This window comes from Equus quagga, chromosome 12 (genome assembly GCF_021613505.1).
Source record: "Equus quagga isolate Etosha38 chromosome 12, UCLA_HA_Equagga_1.0, whole genome shotgun sequence".
Lineage (NCBI taxonomy): Eukaryota > Metazoa > Chordata > Mammalia > Perissodactyla > Equidae > Equus > Equus quagga.
Window position 1 is genome coordinate 17,066,037 of NC_060278.1, and position 22,182 is coordinate 17,088,218.

Here is a 22,182-nt window from a genome sequence, read left to right on the forward strand (position 1 = left end):
GCCTCACACACAAACATTGAAACTGTGGCTCTGCCGTCAAGATCAGGGGTGAGCCCAAGGCACGTGCACACGGATGTGTGTTGTGGTTGACTCCTGAGGGTCGTTAACATCATCGCGCCTTTATTATATGAATCTCAGCACTGTACATAACTGAGCAGCCCTATTTTATGCATAAGAGTGTTAGATGTTCTGTTATTATGAACTGGATACTGAGTGTATTTCTGCTAAAATATAAGTATGTAGTTTTTGGTATTTAAAAGTATTCAGTGGTAATCCACAGGGCCACTTACAGCTTGAAATACAGATTACGAATTCCCAAAGTAAATAAGCTATGAGAATTAAGCTTGTGGAAGTCCTGGACTGTCCTCTTCATCAAGTAGGTAGATTTAACCATGGAATATCAATTTATTTACTAAATGAAGGGACTGGGTTGATTCATCTTATAACACAGTCCATCTCTAGTATTCTGTGATTCAGAAATGTCATGATTCTAAGAAAACTAGAGACAGTGTGACGAGACCTAGAAGAAACAGGAAAATCTTGGGAAATGACCCAGATTTTCAAGGTAACGCCCATGATGCTACTTTTTAGATCACACTTTGGGGAGCAAGAGGAGAGCAGGTGTTCAGGTGGGAGAAATAACGTGGTAGAACGAGAGCATCCCTAGGGACTAGAGAAAGCTTCTAAGATGCTTCTAGGGCTCATTGTACTAACAGCAGAATAGGATCTTTAATCTTTCAATGTCAGTAGGTTAAGGGCTGAGATGTCGTTAAGAGAGAACCTTACTGCTTCAGAGATCCAAAGCTCTCATGTGAGACAGAGGGTGGAAAGGAAGAAATGCTAACCAGGAGATGGGGGCTCAGGGCCCAGGGGAGTGGTCCTTAGCCCTAGATACACACACCTTGGAATTGCCTGGGAGTTTTAAAGAGGACGCATGCATAGGTTCCAGCCTCCAGAGAGAGGATTCAGTTGGTCCACGGTGGGTCCTTGACTATTGCTAATTTTAAAAAGCTCCCTAAGTAATTCTGCCATGTGGCTAGGGTGGAGGGTTTTAGGAGTAGGACTCTGCTGGTTTTATCTTCTCTTCAGTGGGTTGCTTTCTCTCCCCTCCAGGCTTTTCTAGCCACACTAAGGAGTATGAGTTAATGGGCATTATTGTCTACACTGTATTACTGTAGCATTGGTTTTTTCCAGCCAGTATGCTAGACATGGCTGAATCCTCTGCTGAAAGTGGAATTTTTGTGGGGAAAATTTATTTCTACTAGTTCCACTTGGAATCTGTCTTCATTTGAGAGAGTCAAAGACACTCTCTGTCTATTCTCTTTTCCTGTTTACTATTTCAAAACTTTCTCCCGATTGCTGAAAACTTGCTAAGCTAGGAACCAGAGTCATGCAAAATTTTGCCAACTGGGACCAGAATTGAACAATTTTTTTAAAACTCTGTGCTACCCACTATATATAAATTACACTTAGGTAGGGCCTTCTGGAAGGCGATTGTTAATGGTCTAGATCTGTGTAGAATTAACTATCGTGTACTATAGTTATGCAATGCCACAAGTACGCGGAGTCTATACTCTGCATCTGAACTAGATCTTTAACTTGAGATAGCCTGAGAAGATGGGCCAACAGAGAAAACGAGGGTCAGGGAAGAGCTTCCCCCACTTCTTACCCATTGGAGCTAAACCGAAGACATAGAGTCTGATTTCGCAGTCATCCATGTGTTCGCTTCACGGATACTAAGGAGCTGTTTGGGGCCAGGTACTCTACTAGGGCTGGGGACTGGGTGTGAGTCCTACCTGCAGGCGTGGTTCCTACTTTCATAGAGCTTACAGTCGATTGGGAGAAGTAGCCATCAAGCAAATAAGCCACAAATAAATATAAAATCAAAAGTGTGGTAAGCACCAGGGCCACACAGAAGAGGATAGCAGGTCAGAGAGGTCCTGCGGGAGCATAGGACCTTTGAACTAAAATCGAAAATAAGCAGAAGTAGGCAAATAGGAGAAGGCAAAGGATTCCCAGTAGAAGAAAGACCTTGTGGTGGGAGGGAGTAGGGTGAGGATGAGGGACCCAAAAGTGCAGAGTGGATGGAGTCCAAGGGAGCAGTGCTGGGGGAGTTGGAGAGCTTAGCAGTGACCAGAAAGTTAGAGTCATGCACTGCTAGGGGCCTGGGCAGGGCTAGGGGCTATCTCCTCTCTTTCATGTAAATCCTTCAGACTTCAGAGAAGCGAATTTTGAGTGGGATCTTGAAGCAATGAAGCCAACATGGCATGTTGTCGCTTGAAAACACAAAATAAAATATGAAATACAAAGAACTGCAAAACAAATACAAAATCCAAAATACATTTAAAAATTAGGCTCAATTTTAAGGTATAATAGAAATTTCTTGATTGTGTGTTTGTGTGTGCTCATGCACGTGTGTATGTATGTAATTCAAAAAGATTGTCTCTGGGGGCCAGCCCGCTGGCGCAGAGGTTAAGTGCACATTTTCCACTTCGTCGGCTCCGGGTTTGCCAGTTCAGATTCCGGGTGTGGACATGGCACCGCTTGTCAAGCCATGCTGTGGTAGGCGTCCCACATATAAAATGGAGGAAGATGGGCACAGATGTTAGCGCAGGGCCAGTCTTCCTCAGCAAAAAGAGGAGGATTGGTGGCAGATGTTACCTCAGGGCTAATCTTCCTCAAAAATCATCTCTGCATGGGCTTTCTAGATCCCGATCTCAGAATCAGGATCGAGTGCCAGGGCCCTGGACACCTAGCCTGACACCAGCCCTGAAGCTTCTCTGCCTTACCTGGCCAAGGGAGTGCCTCTAAACTCCTAGCCTCTTTTCATCAGCATCAAATCTCATTTCAGGTCCTCTCTCCCCTTCCACTCTTTTCCAAACTCTGCAATAAGAACTCCAAAAAACTCTTCGCTGAGAGTTCAAAATCTATGGTGGCATCATTTCCTGCGCATTTTACCAATTAATAAATAAACCTGTTTACAAAATGTGCCTCTTTGTCAACCGCACAAATCTTCTATTTGCTTTGAGAAAATGGATCTACAATCGGGCTTTCTTAGTGGGTCCATTTTTTGTAGATGTGAGATTAAACCACACTGCCTTGCCTTTATGCAAACCATCAAAGAGAATCCCACTCTGGAAAGAAAGAAATGGCCACAGTTCCCCTGCCCGGCTAAACGGTTCACAGTATTCAGCATTGACAGCATTGTCCAGGGGCTGAATTCGGCTTCCGTCTGTGTTGCTGAAGGGAGTGAATAGGGGCCTCCCAGCCAGCTGTGCACACCACTCGCCTCTTGTGGTCGGCCCTCCCAGAGGCCCTCTTTCACTAGGCGGTGGAATCCAGCACACAAACAAGGTCAAGGAGCTTTGTGAGTGAAAGAGTGACATTTGCAAAGGGAGAGACCGCTCAGCTGGGAACAGCAGGGAAAGGGGCGAAGGGGCATGTGATGGGGAGGTGATGTCACCCTGGGTTTTCACAAAGGAAAGTGCGGCCTTTTCTTTGGGGAGATAGATGACATCAGCCTCTTGAATGGGGGCTGGTTCCATTTTATCTCTTTTTAGCTCTTAACGAGATTTCTCAAGCCTTGAGGGTTTTCAGAAATCAGCTCAGGGAAAACATTTTAAAAGCCTTATTAGATCCTCCATGGCTGGCTTGGTTTGAACACGAGCCAGCGCCTTCTCGACTACCTGTGGACAAGCAGCGCCGCGTCAAAGGGCTTTTAAAAAATATACTTTCAATGCCCTGGCAAAGAGCCTCCGTGAGGTCAGCAGTGTTGCTCTTAAACGTTCCCTCCAGTTCTGCTTCCCTCACTTGGTCTTTTCAAAGTCTTTCTTTATTGTTGGTCTTTCAGGGGAATTCCTTCTAATCTGTAATTTTTATTCCTTTTGTGACTTAGAGTATATGTGCAAGGGTTTCTGGGAGGTTCACCCTTTGAGGACAAAGGATTTATCTTTTGTAATTCCGTTATCCATTTGCTTTATACGGAATTGCTGGGTGATCACCCAGCTGGGTGTGAGGATGAATAAACTGGGCTGTGTGAGGAGATGTGCTGGGCCTCCCCGCCAAAGAACAGACAGTCTGTAGTGTATCACGTGATAGCGATGACACAGAGCCTCTGTAAGAAGGAATTTGTGGAGAACATGTTTTTCATTCAGTCATTCATTCAACCAACCAACCAGCCTATGTTTATTCACTACCAGGTTCTGGTCTTAGTTTTTAGAATATAGAGAGTGTATTTGTTTGCTCAGGCGGCCATAACAAAATACCACAGACTGGCTGACGTAAGCAGCAGACATTTATTTCTCACAGTCTGGAGACCGGAGGTCCAAGATCAAGGTGTCGGCAGGTTTGGTTTCTCCTGAGGCCTCTCTGGTTGGCTTACAGATGGCAGCCTTCTCGCTGTGGCATCATGTGGCCTTTTCTCTGTGAGGGTGCATCCTGGTATCTCTTCCTGTGCCCAAATTTCCTCTTCATATAAGGACACCACTGATACTGGATTAGGGCCCACCTAGGGGGCCTCATTTTGACTTAATCACGTCTGTAATAGCCCTGTGTCCAAATGCTGTCGCATTCTGAGGTACTGGGGGTTAGGGCTTCAATCTATGAATTTGCGGGGAGACACAATTCAGCCCATAACAGGGAGGAAGGAGATAGTCATCTAGTTGGCTTCAAGGAGTTAGTCATCTAGTCGTGGAGACAGACAAATAAACCAAGTGTAGAAATAAGCCCATAATCCGTGATGCGGTGGGCACCGAGGAGATCTATGATAGCCCGAGGGAGTTCCAGAGGCCTCCAGGCAGCTTTGATACTTGAGCTGAGTTTTAAAGAATGAACAAGAGTTGATCCATCAGACAAATATCTGAGAGAGGAAAACATTTCTAAGAATAGAGGGAGGGAAACTTGAGATAGTGCCAAAGTTTTGCAATGGGCAAGGATTTCAGCTATGGCACACGTTCTCAATATCAACCCCAAGGGCATGGAAATTGGTTCTTGGGAGGGTGAAAAGAATCCTATGCTTTATGTATAAAGCACAGATATATAGTACATAACAGATACATAGTGTATGTGTGATGTTTAAATTTCACGGGGGAAAACTTGGGAAGAAAATATCTAAAAATTTTAGGCTCCTTAGCAGGGCAACAATGAATGCAGAGTAGAGAAATACCGGGCCAAAGGGAGTGATCGACGTCGAGGCAGGACAGGTCGTCAGAGACCAACTGATTAGAGCTGTTGCAAGAATATGGACTTTATTTCTGCCTGTCTGTCCTGAGTCTGCACAGTGCAAAAATTCACGACAATCCGGAGGTATGACACTCAAAATGAAAGTATTTTATGAATCGCGGTCAGCAAAGATTCCAGGGCTCACCCACAAGGCCGAGATGTGAATCATGCCATCTGGTCCTAATCTCAGACGGAGACCTTTCTTGTCTCTGCTGGTGACGAATTGCTTTCACAGTGTCACTTCCTGCTAGGCAGTGATAGACATAATGTCACAGAGAGCGAAGTGGTAAAGCACCTGTCCCCATCTGCCTCTAAAGGAATCTCATTTACCATCAAGAAAGCATCCTTGGTTCAGAAAGTCTGTGAGCAATCTCTTGTAATGACAAATGGGTAAAAACAGACTGCTGTGATTGTTTTATTATAGACTGTGATATGAGTGAAAGAAATCCTGTTCCGTTTGAGTAGAAATTTAAGTAAAAGAAGCTTTTAAGAGACATTAGTTCTGTTTAAGTTACAAGTTCTTTCCCTCCATTCTGACTAGGCTTTCTTTCATGTTTATCCATGCTGTGTCCTGTCCTGCTTATCCTGGCCACTTCAGCCTATTTGATAGTTTGAACTTTTGTCTTAGTGACACTCTTAGAAAATTTTTAAGCATGGACACTGAAAATGAATATGTTCTTAGTGTAGAACCAAAGATTTCTGCGTTGTGATACTGTTTCTGATTTTTGTTTTGCAAATTATTACTTTTTTGCAAAGAAGTTCTCAAAGGATGATGCTAATTTTAAAAAATCTGTTTACAAGCGAACTCACATTTGAAATTAGGATTATAATTTACTAAGGAAATCGTGCAGCTCTTTTGCCTCGGCTTCAGAACTTTCCCAGCAAGGTTCTAGTAACCAGAGTCAGCGTTACACATAGGCAGACGTTTCAGAATGAGTGGAAAAGCTAAATCCTGACATTATTTGCCGCCTTGACGACAACAGAAAATACACGTACACACAGTTGACCTTCATTTCATGTTGGCTCTGAGTCCTGTAACCAGTGAAGTCCGTTTAGGAGTCTTGCATCGCAATTCCCGCGTCGCTACCGTTTGAAAAAGCTTGACTTCTATTTCCATTGCTGTTCTTTGAAACAGTTATAAAAAGAAAAAAAATGACCCTCAAACAGCCATGACCTTGCCAAATCGTATATTGCACAATTTGTAATAGTCCTGGGATTTGGGCCAAAGGAAGGGCTTTCTTGAATCTTCTGTTTGTGTTCTGGTTCCCTAGCAGCAACAACCCTGACAGATATTGCACATACTTTCTAGGGGATTCCACACTTTTTTGTACAACACGAAAAAAGAAGTCACACTTTTTTTTTCACAATTTTGTAGCAGCCAGAAATGACTAAACCAACACAGAGCAAACAATATGTTCAGTATAACCTTAATTTTTGTCCCTGAGATTTCTCTTTTTGGGTGTTTACTTAAATATTGCCATATTTGTCTCTGACATTACGTATCCAAGGACTCGTTTTATGTGTACACCACTGTGCACTCAGAGACTAATGGCAGGTTTCAGTGGCATTGACTCACAAAACAAAAGATGAATCTCTGGTGTAGGACAGTAACTGCATTCTACAAGGTTTGATAGAATTTTATGTTCTCTACATAAGTAATGACATTAATGTACCTTGTCTCTGATTTTTTTTTCTTTCTAGTTATACATAGGACTACTCACAGGTTGAATAACATAGATTTTACCACCTAAATGTGATTTTAAATGTAAGCCATTAATTATGATAAAAATAAGCCACATTGCCATATAAAAAGTGAATGAAAATATGACTAAATGTTTGGTGCATTGGTTTGACATCTCATTTATTATTACTGTCATTGATGTTGACATTTAAAAAAATGACACTTACCATGTGCTGTGTGCTTTGGTTAGTGCTTTAAAAATATTATCTCATGTCTTCTCCCAAATTCTCTGAAATAAGCATCATCATCCTCACATTGTGGATAAGAAAACTGAGGAAAGAGTCTTCGAGAACTAACTTCTCCAGACTCACAAATCCAGAAAGTGATGGAATCAGAACACAAAACCATGTGTGATGTTGAACTCCAAAACCTGTGTTTTAAATAGTTACACTCTGAGTAAAAGCAAATAATTTCCCCCCACAGCTTTTCATTGCAAAAAAGAACGATATCACAATGCAAACAAGGTCAGAGCTTAGAGTAGGTAATTTTGTAACTAAATTCCCACTGAGGATAATAAATGTTTTTAAATCAATGTATGCAATCTTTCCCAAATAAATAATGTCCCGGGTCCATGGGCTCCCCACTGAATTACACAATCCATTCTTTCTTCACGTTCAAGTAGCAATAACGGAGGTGAAGTGTCTTACTTTGCAAACAGCTAGTTCAAAATAGCTAATGCTTGTTTATCCTTCAACACAATGTCTGCTTTATTACTTTTATAAAGTGCTCTTCTTTTGGCGTTGCTACACATAACTGATGGAATCACATGCTCCCAAGCGGGGGCAGACCACAGACATCGTCCAATCTGTTTAGTTAGACAATCCAGCTTGCAAGATGCGTTTTATATTAAAGTGAAGAGAGAAAGGATAGCTGCCCCTAAAATAGATTGGTTTGGCTGGAGGTAAACCACGGAGGATAGAATGGAGCACTGGAAGATTTGGTTAATTTAGGAGCCCAGCCAGAGAGAGTCTGCCCCCACTAAGTTAAGGACCCTGGCTGGCTGGTTGCCTGCAGCATTTGCCCTGTGAGGGATCTGCACCCCTGGTATCTCCATCACAGAAAACAATCTTGTGGTTTTGGCTTGTCAGGGCTGGGAGGGTCAGAGGATACCAGAACCATCGGCGTCGTGCTGCCCACATTTGTCCCTTTGTTGATGTGGAGCAAGGTTGGGGGTTGGGGAAAGATGAGAGAAGGAATTGAGGATGGAGGTGGCTAGTGATGTGGAACCCTGAGGGGGAGGCTGATGAGCTTTTCCTGCAAGTGTGCTGTATACCAAAATAATTAAATTGAAAGAAAGCTGGATTAGAATGAGTACTTTTAAATAGAAGTATGAGTGTTGACCTTGGAAATTGCATTAAGTGAACACATTTCCTCTCTTTGCCTGTTTAGAGTGTTTCATAAAGTAGTTCTTGGTAGCCTTAGGTGTGACTACTTATTTCAGAAAAGTTAGTCCAGTTGTCTTGGTCCCATTTCCTCTCCTTGGAAGACATTTTTATACTATTTTTATATATTTGTTCAGAAATCTTCAATAATTTCAAAAATGTCTAAGGGAGAGAGATTGATTGATTGATTTCTCATGAATTATAAGCAAGAATTTCTACTGCGAAACCAGTTTTTAATTTGATTGGAATAAGTAGATTAGAAGAAGAATGATCTAGTTAGTCAAATAGAAAAGATGATGAGGTCTGCTATACTTCTCTGAGTCAAAATGAAAGATCTTTATCCTTTCATATACAGGAAATCAAAATTTATATTATGTGAAAAGACCTAAAATATGGCTACATTGAATTCATTTCTCTCTAATGGTATCCTAAAGTGAAGCATTTCAATCTTCAGATTCGGGACGTCTCAGGGAGTCAGATGGCTATGAAAATCTTAATTTTGAATATTCTTATGACATATAGTAATTTAAAAGTCATTTTATAATTATGGACAACGTTGATTTTTTAGCTCCTATTTGTACCTATTTTCTAGTCATTAGCTTCACGTTGTGGCCTTTTTCTCCACCCCCCCCCCTTTTTTTGGTCCCTACCATTAAAAACAGATAATTCTGTTCCATATCCATTGCTTATGGAAATCACTTAGACAAAATGATTATCATGAAGTCTAGGGCTGGGATGAAGTCTTTATGGATGATGAAACTTTCTAAACCGTTACGGACTCCTCAATGCTAAAAATCCTTATCCTTATTCTTGAGTTTGCTTGTTTCCTCCTAATATGATAATTAGCCCTACATTTGTCTCTAGTTTTCTCAACAGACTGTGCTGAGTCTGCACATTTGTGTCCTCTCAAAATTCACGTGTGGAAACCTAACCTGTCAGGTGACGTTATTAGGAGGTGGAGCACTGGGAGGTGAGCAGGTCCTGGGGGCACAGCCCTCATGATGAGATTGGTCTTCTTATAAAAGAGACCCCAGAGAGATCCTTTGCCCTCTTCTGCCATGTGAGGATATCATGAGAAGTTTGTGACCCAGACGAGGGCCCTCACCTGACCATGCTGGCACCCTGATCTCAGACTACCAGCCTCCAGGACTTCGAGAAATAAATTTCTGTTGTTTAGAAGCCACCCAGTCTGTGGTATTTTGTTATAGCAGCTCAAACAGACTAAAAAAAGACTTCCTGTATCTTCTAACCTTATCCTTTACCAACCATCATCTAAACTTCAGTGTGAAAAATAGGATGGAATTAACACAAGAGGGAATAAGGAGAGCTTTCAAACCCACACTCCTTCAGGGGCCAGCCTGGTGGTGTAGTGGTTAAGTTCACGTGCTCCTTTTCAGCGGCCTGGCATTGATGGGTTTCGATCCTGGGTGTGGACTTATACACTGCTCATCAAGCCATGCTGTGGTGGTGTTCCACATACAAAAGGAAGATTGGCACAGACGTGAGTTCAAGGGCAATCTTCCTCAAGCAAAAAGAAGATTGGCAGCAGATGTTAGCTCAGTCAGGGCCAATCTTCCTCCTGAAAAAACCCCCCCAAAACCTGTACTCCTTTAGATGTTACACTCACAGTTGCTACCATGTTGTGCCATCTCATTTATTGGGAAAAGAAAGGGAATCTATTCACTTCCTAGGGCTGCTGTAACACACACTAGGTGGCTTACAACAACACAGATTTACTCTTTCACAGTTCTCAAGGCTGGAAGTCCAAAATCAAGTGTCAGCAGGGCCGTTCCTCCAAAGTCTCTAGGGAAGAATCCTTCCTTATCTCTTCTAGCTTCTATTGGTTGCTGGCAATCCTTGGCTTTCCTTGACTTGTAGATGCATAACTCTGATCTCTGCCTCCATCTTCCCATGGCTTCTTCCTTCTGTGTGTCTGTGTCCCTCTTCTTGTAAGGAAACCAGTTCTGTTGGATTTCAGCCCCACTGCACTCCAGTATGACTTCATCTTAGTTTGATAACATCCACAGAGACCCTATTTCCAGATAAGGTCACATTCACAGATTCCTGGTGGACATGAATTCTAGGGGACACTATTCAACCCCATCCAGGAGGTCCGGCAGCTTTTGACCACTTTCTCCTGTCCTACAGTTCACCATGCTTTGTCTTCTTTCTTCTTCTTGTCTTCTTTCTTCCTTTTCCTCAGGAGGATTTAACATTATTTGGTCTTTATATTATATGATTTTTTCTCTGCTTTCCTCTTGTAATTGCTTCAGTTTGTGTCTTTGTCCTCACGGAGTAAGTGCTAACCCACAAAATCCCCCTGAAAATTAATCTGCAAATCCTTAAGAGCAGATGAATTCTGGGGGCTCCACTCTCTGCCTTTCTTTAGAGAGGACTAGTGATCTGATTTTCATCTTTGATCTCGTGGGACAGATACCTATCATTTGCCTTTCTCCTGTATCCCAGGAGAGTGGCATACACTTTTAGACTGTTGGGGAATTAACCGGTAAAATCAAACGAGGAACTGCTGATTTTTTTGTGGTTCTTATGCGTGCCACAGTCACCTTTGCACAGCTTTGGCCATTTTGAGGAGCTCATATTTCTCTCCACCTCCACCTCCTTCCCCCAAGCTGAAAGTTTCTGGTCAAAATCGCTTGAATTGCATTATTTACATATCTCACAGATGTATCAGAAGTGAGGCCTGTGTACACTAGGAAATAGGTCAACCTTGCCTTGGGTTGGACTTTCCCCATCTTCTGAGCTCTTAGTTACCATTTCACATCATAGCTGCCCCATAAAAACAGTCCTTATTGGTGACTTCTCCTTGTGACCCCACTCCCTCCACTTGCCGCCCTTTTGCATGTCGAGGGAAATTGGGCTAACCAGTGAGGCACCTCTCAAGGTATTGCAGAAGAGAAAGTTTATATTTTTCAGTTAAAGAAAAACTATTAAAGTATAAATCAGTCATTTGAATGAAGTATGTGAGCATCATCGTTTATTGTGCTCAAATTTGTTCTTTTACTAGACTATGGCTTTTCAACTTCTTTTCCACATTGACCATGGATTTCTCAGATTTTTCCCTCAGAAATTAGAGGACAAGGATGTGAAGATGTCCTCTTTAGGTCTGTTCTCTGCTGCCTTTCTTCCAGCTTCAGCGGGCTTCAGCCATGTCAATTCCAAGCTGGCAGCCCTGGTGCCATTGGTTTATGGAACACAGTTTCAGGAAAACACCAAGTGCGAAGAGATGGCTTCATTTGAGCAATTGTAGGGAAATACAGAACATCCTTTTAAACTTTGTGCCTCTGATTCCATTTAGCTGTTTCATTGCTGGTTTGCTTTTTATCAAAGTCCTTTGGTTGAAAAACAACGACCCCAAATCTTGAAGATAGAACAGACATATATTATGCTTAATGTTTTTGTTCTTGAATTTTGTAACTCATTGCTTGTTTTAGACGAAAAAAAATAAAAGACCAGTGTTAGCAAAGTCCTTTTATGAAAAAGATTTAAATGGTCTTCACAAGTAAGCAGGTTTAGCAGGAGCTTTTAACTCTTCCTTGTTATGAGTTCAGCAGATCAACATGTTTCCTGCTGATAAGGTCAGGGCTTCCTTTCAGCTGATGACTGGGAGTTTGGGGGAAAATAGAACCAAACAGATGATCAGTCACCAGTACTAAAGTTTCATAAAGATTAACTAATTAAAGCTGAAAAACACGATTCTCTTCAGGTCATTATTTTATTCCAGTTCAGCTGATGTCTAATGATGTTAATATATTAGATTTTGTCAGATTTGCCTTAAATTAAATGAAAAAGATTTTTGCTTTATTTGCTTATTTTTTAGGTTTCTATGGTGATTTTTTTCCTCCGTAGATGGACAGAACACTAATGAGGGCAGTGTCCAACACTGCCATCCCACTGCCTTAGGGCTGAAGTGCCCAACAAGGCATAGCAGAGAGAACACAGAACTGGGGCTGGGGGAGGGGGGTTTAAGGGGTGGTAGGGGAGGGGGTGGGCCCCAGAGCTGCCATTCACTATGTGAGCTGCAAGTGCAGCAGCCTTCTTGAGCCTCACTTTGCTCTTCTCTAAATTGGGCCTGATATGATCATTCTTGCCTACCTCACAGGCTGGTTATGAATTTAGAATCAGATAGAGTACTTATTAAAAGCACTTTGAAAAATTGTGAGCTACCATACAGCTGTGGACTATCTTTACTGTAGCTTAATGAACAGTTGATTTCTTACTTCTCATCATGTATTTATGATGGCTCTTTAGCGGGTACAGTAATGCCTCTTCTAGCTCGAAGTCTTTCTCTAATCTTATCCCATACCTGGATAAATTCTTGTGAAATTACAGTACACAGCATGTATAGAGTGATTATCATAGGCAAGACGCTTAGCTAAAAACCTTACTTTGGTTATTTCATTTGCTCCATATAACAGCCCTATGGGGTTGAGTACTAATCCATGTACTGTTACAGATGAAGAAATAGAAGACTAGAGAGGTTAAATTAGTTATCCAAGGACTAACACAGCCAGGATGGGGACCCGTTTTGTCTTATGTCACGGCCTGTGCTTCACTTGATATGTTATTATATTTCCAAAAGTTTTGCGACCTAACGTGCAAATTATGCACCTTTGGAAGTCCTGTTGTCTCCTCCATGAAAATCATCTCTTACCAGTTGGGTGCAAAGATCCACTATCTCTAACTCTATTTCTTCTATACATGTATCTCTCAAAACTCTTTATTCATCACTCCATTATCTACTCCTTGGTTAGTATTTTCATCATTTAATCATTTTCTTTGTGTAAATCCCTGAAATGCTTTCCTGAATCACTGTCCTCTGTCTTAGGTTACTGAAGCCCAGTTATAGAAAACTTCTCTATTTCTTTTACATTTTATTATTCATTCAACCAGACAGGTAACATGATGATAAAGATGCCATTGGGAGTCTAAACATCATCTCCTGTGTTATTTCCTGACAGCTGTTGGTTGATACAACTTCTTTCATCTCTAGCCTTGCCTATCCTCCATCTCTCTTTCCTACCCCTTCCTGGACCACCTGGTCACCCACCCAAAGTCACAGACATGACTGACAATGACAGGATTTTTAAAAATTATTGCATAGCCTGTTGAACTGTGTGTTTTCTCAGCAGTTTCAATATTTGCAGATGTGTCCGAACCATTATTTCTACTCTAAATGACATGTAGACACCTGAGATTTTCCAGATGACTTGTTGCTTCTATCTCTAAAATGGGTGGATGGATTTAGAAATGGATTATCTTCTGTGACTCATTTAGGAAAAATTGTATTTTAACAAGAGATTGTCACATCCTAAACCCCACACAAAGGGAAATAGTGCAGTGAACAGATTACTTTTTCCCCTTCGTGGCCCAAATTAAATTGAAAGTTAATAGGAAAGTAGAATTAGCATAGTTGTTTATGTAGAAAGCTTTTAGTGTTAAACATCAGCAGCACTGATAACACTACTCGGTAAAGCAGCTTACCAATAAGTTTTGAATTCCACAATCTTTATTAAAAATAAGACAGAAACAAACCTTGTCTCTACCACAGGAGGTGCAGAAATAGTAAATCAAATAAAATGAACAGCTTTGCTCCCCAATAGGAGCAGGAGATTGTTGACGGGGCAGAATCGAATCATTTAGCTTTGGGATTCATTTCAGCATTCAGAACGCATTTTTTCTCCATTAGAATTGCACACAGTAGGATTTTTGGACTGTCATGGTATTTCTTTTGACTAACAGTGGGATACTATGTGTTAATAAAGGTTCTGAGTCACATTTCCTATATTGTAACTGACTCCCTTTTCCACAGTTAATGAAGTGGAAAATGATGCATAAATACAATTTGAAAGACTCATTATGCATTCTTTCAAAAACTCTACTAGTAATTATGAATTATAATTGTTGTTTGCTTTCATCTATAATTTAATAAGTTTGACTCGATGTGAATTTATGACTTTTCATTTTTGTCCATAATTATACAATTCTAAATTCATATCTAATGTTTAGCTGTCGGCCTAATGATAGCTTAGATTTATGAAATAAAGTATCAAATAAATTTATTACATATTTAATTTTTTTGGTTAATAGGAATTTTCTTAATCTTTTTGTGAATACATTTCACTTGTCACTAAAATAGAGCATAGAAAAAACAGACATCAGTTGATTTTTCAGTTTTTAAAATATATGTTTTGACATATTTTCTTTTGCCTGATACCAAGCACACATTTGTCAGAGTCCCACAGTCTAGGAAAAAGTGATGATACTCAAGAGAGTGAGCCATAACTGGCTAAATGCTGATCAAAATCTCTCATCTGTGGACTGGAAATTAGTACCAAAAGAGAATTATGCTAACATCAGACTACCGAAACTAACAAATTTAAAAATATCTTTTAGCAACTCAGCATGACGATTTGTTTATTCTTATTTGTAACTTACAGCCATTTAACATGTAAAGGATAAAATAGAATTCACTGATTGCATTTTTCAAATCAAAACTTATTGAAATTTCTCTTTGAAAACTGATGGAAAAGCAAAAAAGAGCTTACTGACATCCAGGAGGGCATATGATTGCAGCACTTTTTATGTCTAGAAGTGGACTTTTTTCAAGAGGCTTCGAATATACCTGGCTTCTACAGCACTGCTTGGACTATGGCATATGCTCAATAAATACTTATTGAATGAATGAATGAATGGGAATTGGAAAGTATTTTTATCTCTTCCAAAATTTAGAAATACAAAGACAGAGTTAAATTTCTACCATGATTATCAGCATTAACTTTATTTTCCAGTACTTTGTAGTTTTTACCATAAAATACCACTAAATTAATTTATTCTGTTTTGCATTTGATATGAACTTTCAAATCAAAGTTGTTACCTTTCGATATGTTAAACCTCAGAGACAGTGAGAGCATGAAGGAAAAAGAAAGCTTCAAAGAGCTTTCAAGCTCCCACAGTTTCTTTCTCTCCTTCTCACAAGCACACACTATTTTTCCCCAACTGGGTATTACTTTTAATAATACTTGAATTTATCTTTAGAAAACACACACATAAGTACTATTGATGAGAAGACAACATGACATACTTAAAAATAAAATTTTGCTTTGTTTTTTTATAAACTTTGTTTATGTTTGTTTTAAACCTGAGGGAAAAGTACACTGTGAGTCTCCAGAGCTGTAAGTGGGTAAATAAAATAAGTATTGCAATTTTTCAAAGCATCACTGAATGCCAAGAATCTGAAATTATCCTTCCAGCTTACAGTGACGAGTTTAAGGGTATTAGTATCCTGTTACTTGCAAGGGAATTTACAAGGCAACCTCAAACAATTGGAAAAGACAACTCAAAAATGTTATACAGATTTTTGGTTGAATCAACGACAGCGAAAAAAAAGTCAAATTAGATTGTCTGATGAACTGAAGCTGAATAAAAATGCAGAGATGAGATATCCAAGCTTCCTTATCCTTGTTCTCTTTTGTATTATGTGGGCACAGTTATTTCCCTCCAAAGATTTTTTTCTTTAGGTCATTTATTTTATACAACTGATACCAAGAACCACGGGAGTTGAAAATGGAGGTTGAAAACAAAATCAGAGAACAGAATGGCTTTGCTTACCTGTAACGGATTTAGCAAAAGGTGCTACATCTTCAGATAATATAAACGGGCCACTGTGTTGTCGAACCCCTGGGAGCATCACTTGATGGAATATACTGTGACTGGTGCCCCTGGGTTAAGCGGTGGTGCTCAGGATATGCACAATCTGTGCTGATTTTGGCTTCAGGAAAATTTTCCATATGTTGTTGTAGTAGGAAAAATATTTTCTAATCTTTCATGGCACTTATGTTTTTTTAACATTCACCACAGTCTATAAACAATGTCAGCACGTCGAATGTTAAACAGCTTTTTTGGAAGGTTTTAATCAGAAGTAAAAGTAGGAACTTTATAGGCCGGAGCAAAGGTACTGCCCCGTGCAACAAATTGAAAGTCAGAAAACACAGAGGTTTTCAGATGGAAGCAGGAACCTGGCAACTCAAGACCTGGCGGCGTGTTGAGCTCGAATCACATTTCTTTACCCAAGCAAGAGTCTTCTTATTCTTCTTCTCAGCTCTTTTTGGCTAAGTGGAGATTCTGTATGGAGAATATTTCTTTTGAACTTTTCAAAAACTTTTTTCTAGCTCACTGTACAGGATGAATTTGGGTAGGGTGGGGAGTAGACTGACCTCAGCTTTCAGGTCTTGGTTTTTAAGTTACAGCAGTTTAATTTCGTTCATGTGAAAAGGCACAAATGTTCCTAACGGAGTAAGGAGGCACTATCCTTCTTAAACATGAAACCCTTGATGTAGGATGAGAGAAGGGACTCAGAAGAGTTTGCCAACCAAGAAAGAATATTCTGAAATAATGGGAAAGGAGGCCCAGATATGTTAACAGAGCAAACAATGTTTTATTTTTTTTGTGATTTTGTTTTCTTTTTGGTGTGGAAGATTCACTCTGAGCTAACATGCATTGTCAATCTTCCTCTTTTTTTTTTTTGCTTGAGGAAGATTAGCCGTGAGCTGACATCTGTGCCAATCTTCCTCTGTTTCACTTGTGGGTTGCTGCCACAACATGGCTTGACGAATGGTGTAGGTCTGCTCCCGGGATCCGAACTCATGAATCCAGGCTGCTGAAGGGGAGCGTGCCAAACTTAACCACTGTGCAGAGGCCGGCCCCTACAATGTCGTTTTAATCACCAAAAATTGCTATTTTGGCTGTTTTATCTTTAACTTTTTATAACTTTGTCTTTAAAATTTAACTGTCCTCAAATTTTACTTCTGTGAGGTTTTCTCCCCCTCTCCCTTCTGAAATCTCTCTCTGAATTCCTACAGATTCTGTGAGTCTGTAAACTGTAGGGGTTAAGTACTCTATTTCCTACCATAAAATTCTTACCTAAATAATGAAGAAAATCTAAAAATTAGAAGGAAGTTTTGAAACTATTACCAAAGGTTCATTGTGATAAGAATAAGGACTGAGAATTATTGTGCCAAATGATGTAATCAGTTTTTTATAAAAAGAGTAAATTTATTAAGTTGTAGCCATTATCTTTCCTCATTGTTTTATAACTGCTTAATTATAACTTTATGATTTTTCTCCTAAGTCAGGCATTGTGCATTTTCAGCTGTCTTTTGGTTATCTGGGTTTTAGAAGTTTTCCTGGGGGCGATGCCCACTTTGTGCTGACTGAGCCCTGCTGTTTCCACAGGTTGTGGTGGGGAGTTCTCTGGGGCCACAGGCTCCTTCAGCAGCCCTGGGTACCCCAACACCTATCCCCCCAGCAAGGAATGCATCTGGTACATCCACGCAGCCCCGGGGAGCAGCATTCAGCTCACCATCCACGACTTCGACGTGGAGTACCATGCAAACTGCCTCTTTGACGTCCTGGAGGTAGGAATTTAGATTGCTTTTCAGCACGTTCCAAAATTTGGGGGTAGATCTGGAAATCAGTCTGCAGGAATCTCTAAATTCTTTCCAGCCGCCCGGCAGTGTCCTATTCTTGGCCATTTTGATGAGTATCAGCCATCAAAATAGTGAATAACATTTACAGACAAATGGGATCAATATCTCAGTTTAGGTTTCCCTAAAGCAGTGCCTGAGGGACCAGACCGGGTGGCAGGTGGTTTAACTAGCAGGTGATGCCAGGAGCGGGAGTGAGGGAGGGTGAGGGAGGAAGAGCCGATGAAGGGAGCCCCTGTGGGCAGCCTGGGCTTAACCCTGCTGGGACCCCCTGAGGTCCCATGTGGACTGCTCCTCAGAATCATCCCTCCAAGGACAGGAAGCTGAGGCGTGGGTCCCCCAACTCCCGTCCCCATCGATGGAGGATTGTACTTGGGATTGTCAATGCCCCGCACTTCCCATCTGAGAAATCTCCCTCAGGAAAGGCAGCGGGAGGCAGAGTGCAGAGAAGAGGCGGGTGCTCGGGGTGGGGCATGGCAGTGAGCAGAGGAATTGCCCCCTGCAGCTGCAGCTGTCATCCCAGGGGGGCCACAGGTGCAGGGCGCAAAACGCATCTGCTGCAGAAAGCTTTTTAAAAAGGTCACTTCGAGAGCTCCTGGCGTTGGAACACAAGAACTTTTCCAAAACTACTGCAAAGGGTTTGTCTCAGATAATTCAGAGGGCCTTTGAAAATCTATCGTAATCAGCTTTTTATTGCAGGAATCTGGTCATTTGGAAATATATATATATATTTATGTATATTTATATTGCTTCCAAGTACACACAAAGCTCCTGTCACCTCAGCTGCAGGGACCGCCATAGCACATCATGACCAGGGTTCTACATTTAGTAGAACTTAAACTCCAGGAAGACTGGGTATTGTCTGCTTTTATTTCATTTTTTTTTCCTGCTAAACTCCTAGTGCCACAGAGTGCTTGGCAAATAGCTAATGCTTGATATATATGTGTGGAATGAATGAAAGCATCCAAATGAATGAAAGCACCAATCTATGATCGACACCCCATAATAATGCACATTTGTGGGGGTTTGCAAATTTGTTAATTTTTTACATCCATTTTTCCATTTGAATGCAAATAACCCTGTGAAGTTAGAGGGGAATTTTGTTTCCTTTTTACATTGTCAAAACCAAGGCTCAAAAGATTGGTGGAGAGGCTGACCCAGTGGCCTCGTGGTTAAGTTTGGCATGTTCCACTTTGGCAGCCGAGGTTCGGTTCCCAGGCCCAGACTTACACCACTTGTCAGCAGTCATGCTGTGGCAGTGACCCACATACAAAATAGAGGAACATTGGTGACAGATGTTAGCTCAGGGTGAATCTTCCTGAGCTAAAAAAAGAAAAAAAAAGATTGGTGGTTTTTTTCATGATCACAAGGACGGTGGTGGAAGAGCTAAGAGCTGAATTCCTCCACACTTAATTCTTCATGTAAGCCAGTGTAAAAAGACAGAGGTGGGCAGTGTGCAAGACATTGAAATGAGTGGCATATACTTTATAGGAAATTTTAACACTTTAAAACTTTATTACATTACAAAACAAGTTCTTTCCCTGAAAAGAAGTGGGGTTCTCAAATCAGGCCCTCACTGAGTGGATGCAGAGTCACTAGGAATTGCATTTAGCAGCTCACGTCTCTCTGAAAGAGGCTAATGCTGTGATAAGTGAAACTAGAGACAGGGCTGGTGAGCCCTGGGGTTCAAACCCATCCCCTCATCGTCATGTAAGCACCGTTGCTGAGTCAGGACTCCACCTCAGAAGAGGACGGGCTTTTCAGGAGGAGAGAACGAGCTGGCTCCTGAAATTCACACTCACAGTACACAGTAGAATAGTACTCACGTGTGGAATGTTCCAGTAGTCTCTCTTGCTAGCAAGGATATTTCTCAGTTGCATAAAACCCCCTGACGCTTACAAAGGGCTGGCAGCAGACTTTTCCACAGTAATGTGAAATGTTCCTAACCCTTCATTTTCATATTCCAGAGCACATGTGATTGTTGCCCACTTGGCAAAACGTAAATGGGTTCATTGTGCTTTGGGTTTTGTCACACCCGTTACATGAGAAGGCAAAGATTGGGGCTGTTCCCTGCAAGCAGCAGAGGGACAATGCAGAGCCTCCGGCAGCAGCAGGCAAGCAGGGTCCTGAGACTGCCCAGGATGGGCTGCGAGAAGAGGCTGCACGCTGCTTGTGGCTTGTTTTTATTAGGACGAGGGGGCTTCCCCTGTTCCTTCAAAATCAGGATTTGCAGGAGTATGTTGAGCCCCTTAAATATTTTGGGAAAGTTTTTTGGTTAAGGCAGAAATGAGTGACCCCCCCTTTTGTTTGAAAACTTTGTCTGACATCTCCGCAAATGCTCAAGTCAGATGGAATGTGCTGTGATAAACTTGGGCTAATATCGATAAAATGATTTTTTCCATCCCTCATGCCATAGACGCTGATGACATATTAGCAAGTTTTCAAAATTTTGGATAAATGGCCTAGAAACATTGCTGACTTTCTTGACCTGTCTACTCTCAGCCTGCATATTATCCTTTCCTGTTCTGCTGAGCAAAACCCACTAGGACCTCACTGTCACCAGTGGGCTTACCTGGGTTGGACCAAATTTAATCAGGAACCAGTATTTTTTTCCCTCAAAAATCAGTGGCGGGAGAGTGGCCAGTTGTGTTAAGCAACAGTGTGTGGTTACTCATGACCCTGGAATGCTGACTTGATTGTAACAATAAATGGAGCTAACAGAGCAGAAAGAAATGTTCAAAACAGATTAAAACCATAGGCTTTGAAATGTTCTATATCCTGAGCATTTGCTAAAAACACATTTTTTAAATCTCTGATCATCAGACCAATTCTTCTCCCCCCCAAAGTTTAGTCATACGCTGTAGTCGAATGAACCACACCCTGAAATTCTTTCCATCTTTTTCCTCTTTTGAAGAGTCATGCCGTAACTATTGGTCTTGTTTGTGGAAGCCAAAAGTACCATTCTATTGTGTTGGTCATAGAAACTCTCTGGCTGATTAGACCTGAGTCTCTGAGAAAGGAGCCTGAACCGGTATAAAGCAGAAAAGGAAATCCACTCCTGGGGGCAATAAACCGAGACAATTGCTTGGTGTGGGTAGTTAGCTCCCTCTGTTCTCTCTGCGATGGTCTTTTGTGAGCCCAGCCCAGGAAGAGGGGAAGCGAAGAAGGTCAAAAGCAACAGTGTTTATTCTTCTGGAGGCTTCTAGGCCCAGCCAACATGTACCGGTTATGTTTGAGATCTCAAGGGGACCCCGAGCAGGGAAAACAAAGAATATTTTGCCGACGCGCAAGTTTTCTTTGTTAGAACTAAACCCTTGTGCTCAGTGTTCTCTCCAAATATGTGCTGTTTATTGGGCGCGGATGATTAGGAGCACATGCTGTCGGTTTCAAGCTCTGAGGACTGCGCCTTGGGTGAGAGGGAATCTTTGAAAGGAGAAAGGATTCTGTAAGCCAGAAGGATCCTGTTTCTTCCATTTGCATATGTGTACGTGTAAAGGGCCACACAGGGCTCCTCCTAAAGTCCGGCTATTGATGGGACTTAGGGGGCCCCCGCAAACATAGCTCCTCCTAATGAAAATAAGCGTGAAGCAGCCAGACTGCTTCATTCCTTTGCAATTACGGTCCTTGTGCTCAGCACTCTGCGGAACAGCAGCTTCATTCACTTTGGCCTCTCCCGCATGGCTGGGGGGAATTCATCAGACAAAGAAGTCATTATAGATTCAAATCACGTACTGCTCCCCAAGAGCAGGCTTCTTGTTCTCACTCTCTCCCTAGAGAACACTGGAGTGATTCCTCTGTCAGTCAACAGCTGCCCCGAGGGTGGGCAGGGGCTGCAGGGCGCCTGAGGAATGGGGGCGGGGGCAGTCCACGGAGGTGGGAGAGCCACACGGATGGCAGAGGAGGGAGGGCCCTGCACATAGATCTCTCAGAGCACTGCTTTCCTAGTTCTGGTTCTGACCCTGGGTGTGGAATTATGTACATATACATGTGGGGGTCAGGGAAGGATCCAAATACCAACATACCTGTACATTGTCACCAACAATGGTCTTTCTTCTACACATTCAGGTTTGGCAAGACCTGAAGGTGGGAGGGTCAGTATCTTCTATTTGATTCTTATCTTCCCCTCACTCCTCACCTCCCCTTGCCCTCCACCACCACCACATATACTGGATAAACAGGTCCCAGGAGCGGTTGAGAAACCTGGGTGTGAGGAATCCTGGAGCCCCAGCCTGGGCTGGGCTAGACTTGCCTCCAAGATGCTGGATATGAGACCAAGGGGACACTTACTGGGGGAATGCGTCACTGGGTATTGGATCCCAGTCAGACAGATAGTTGC

At 41.8% G+C, this 22,182-nt stretch overlaps 1 protein-coding gene across 1 annotated transcript in view; it reads left to right on the forward strand.

Annotated features, from left to right (window-relative positions):
• Positions 1-22,182, forward strand: part of CUBN (cubilin) — a 256,083-nt gene that overhangs the window by 93,182 nt on the left and 140,719 nt on the right. The window contains exon 29 of the mRNA XM_046679623.1: positions 17,596-17,777. Within this exon, the coding sequence (XP_046535579.1) occupies positions 17,596-17,777 (182 nt within the window). The remainder of the gene's footprint in view (positions 1-17,595; positions 17,778-22,182) is intronic.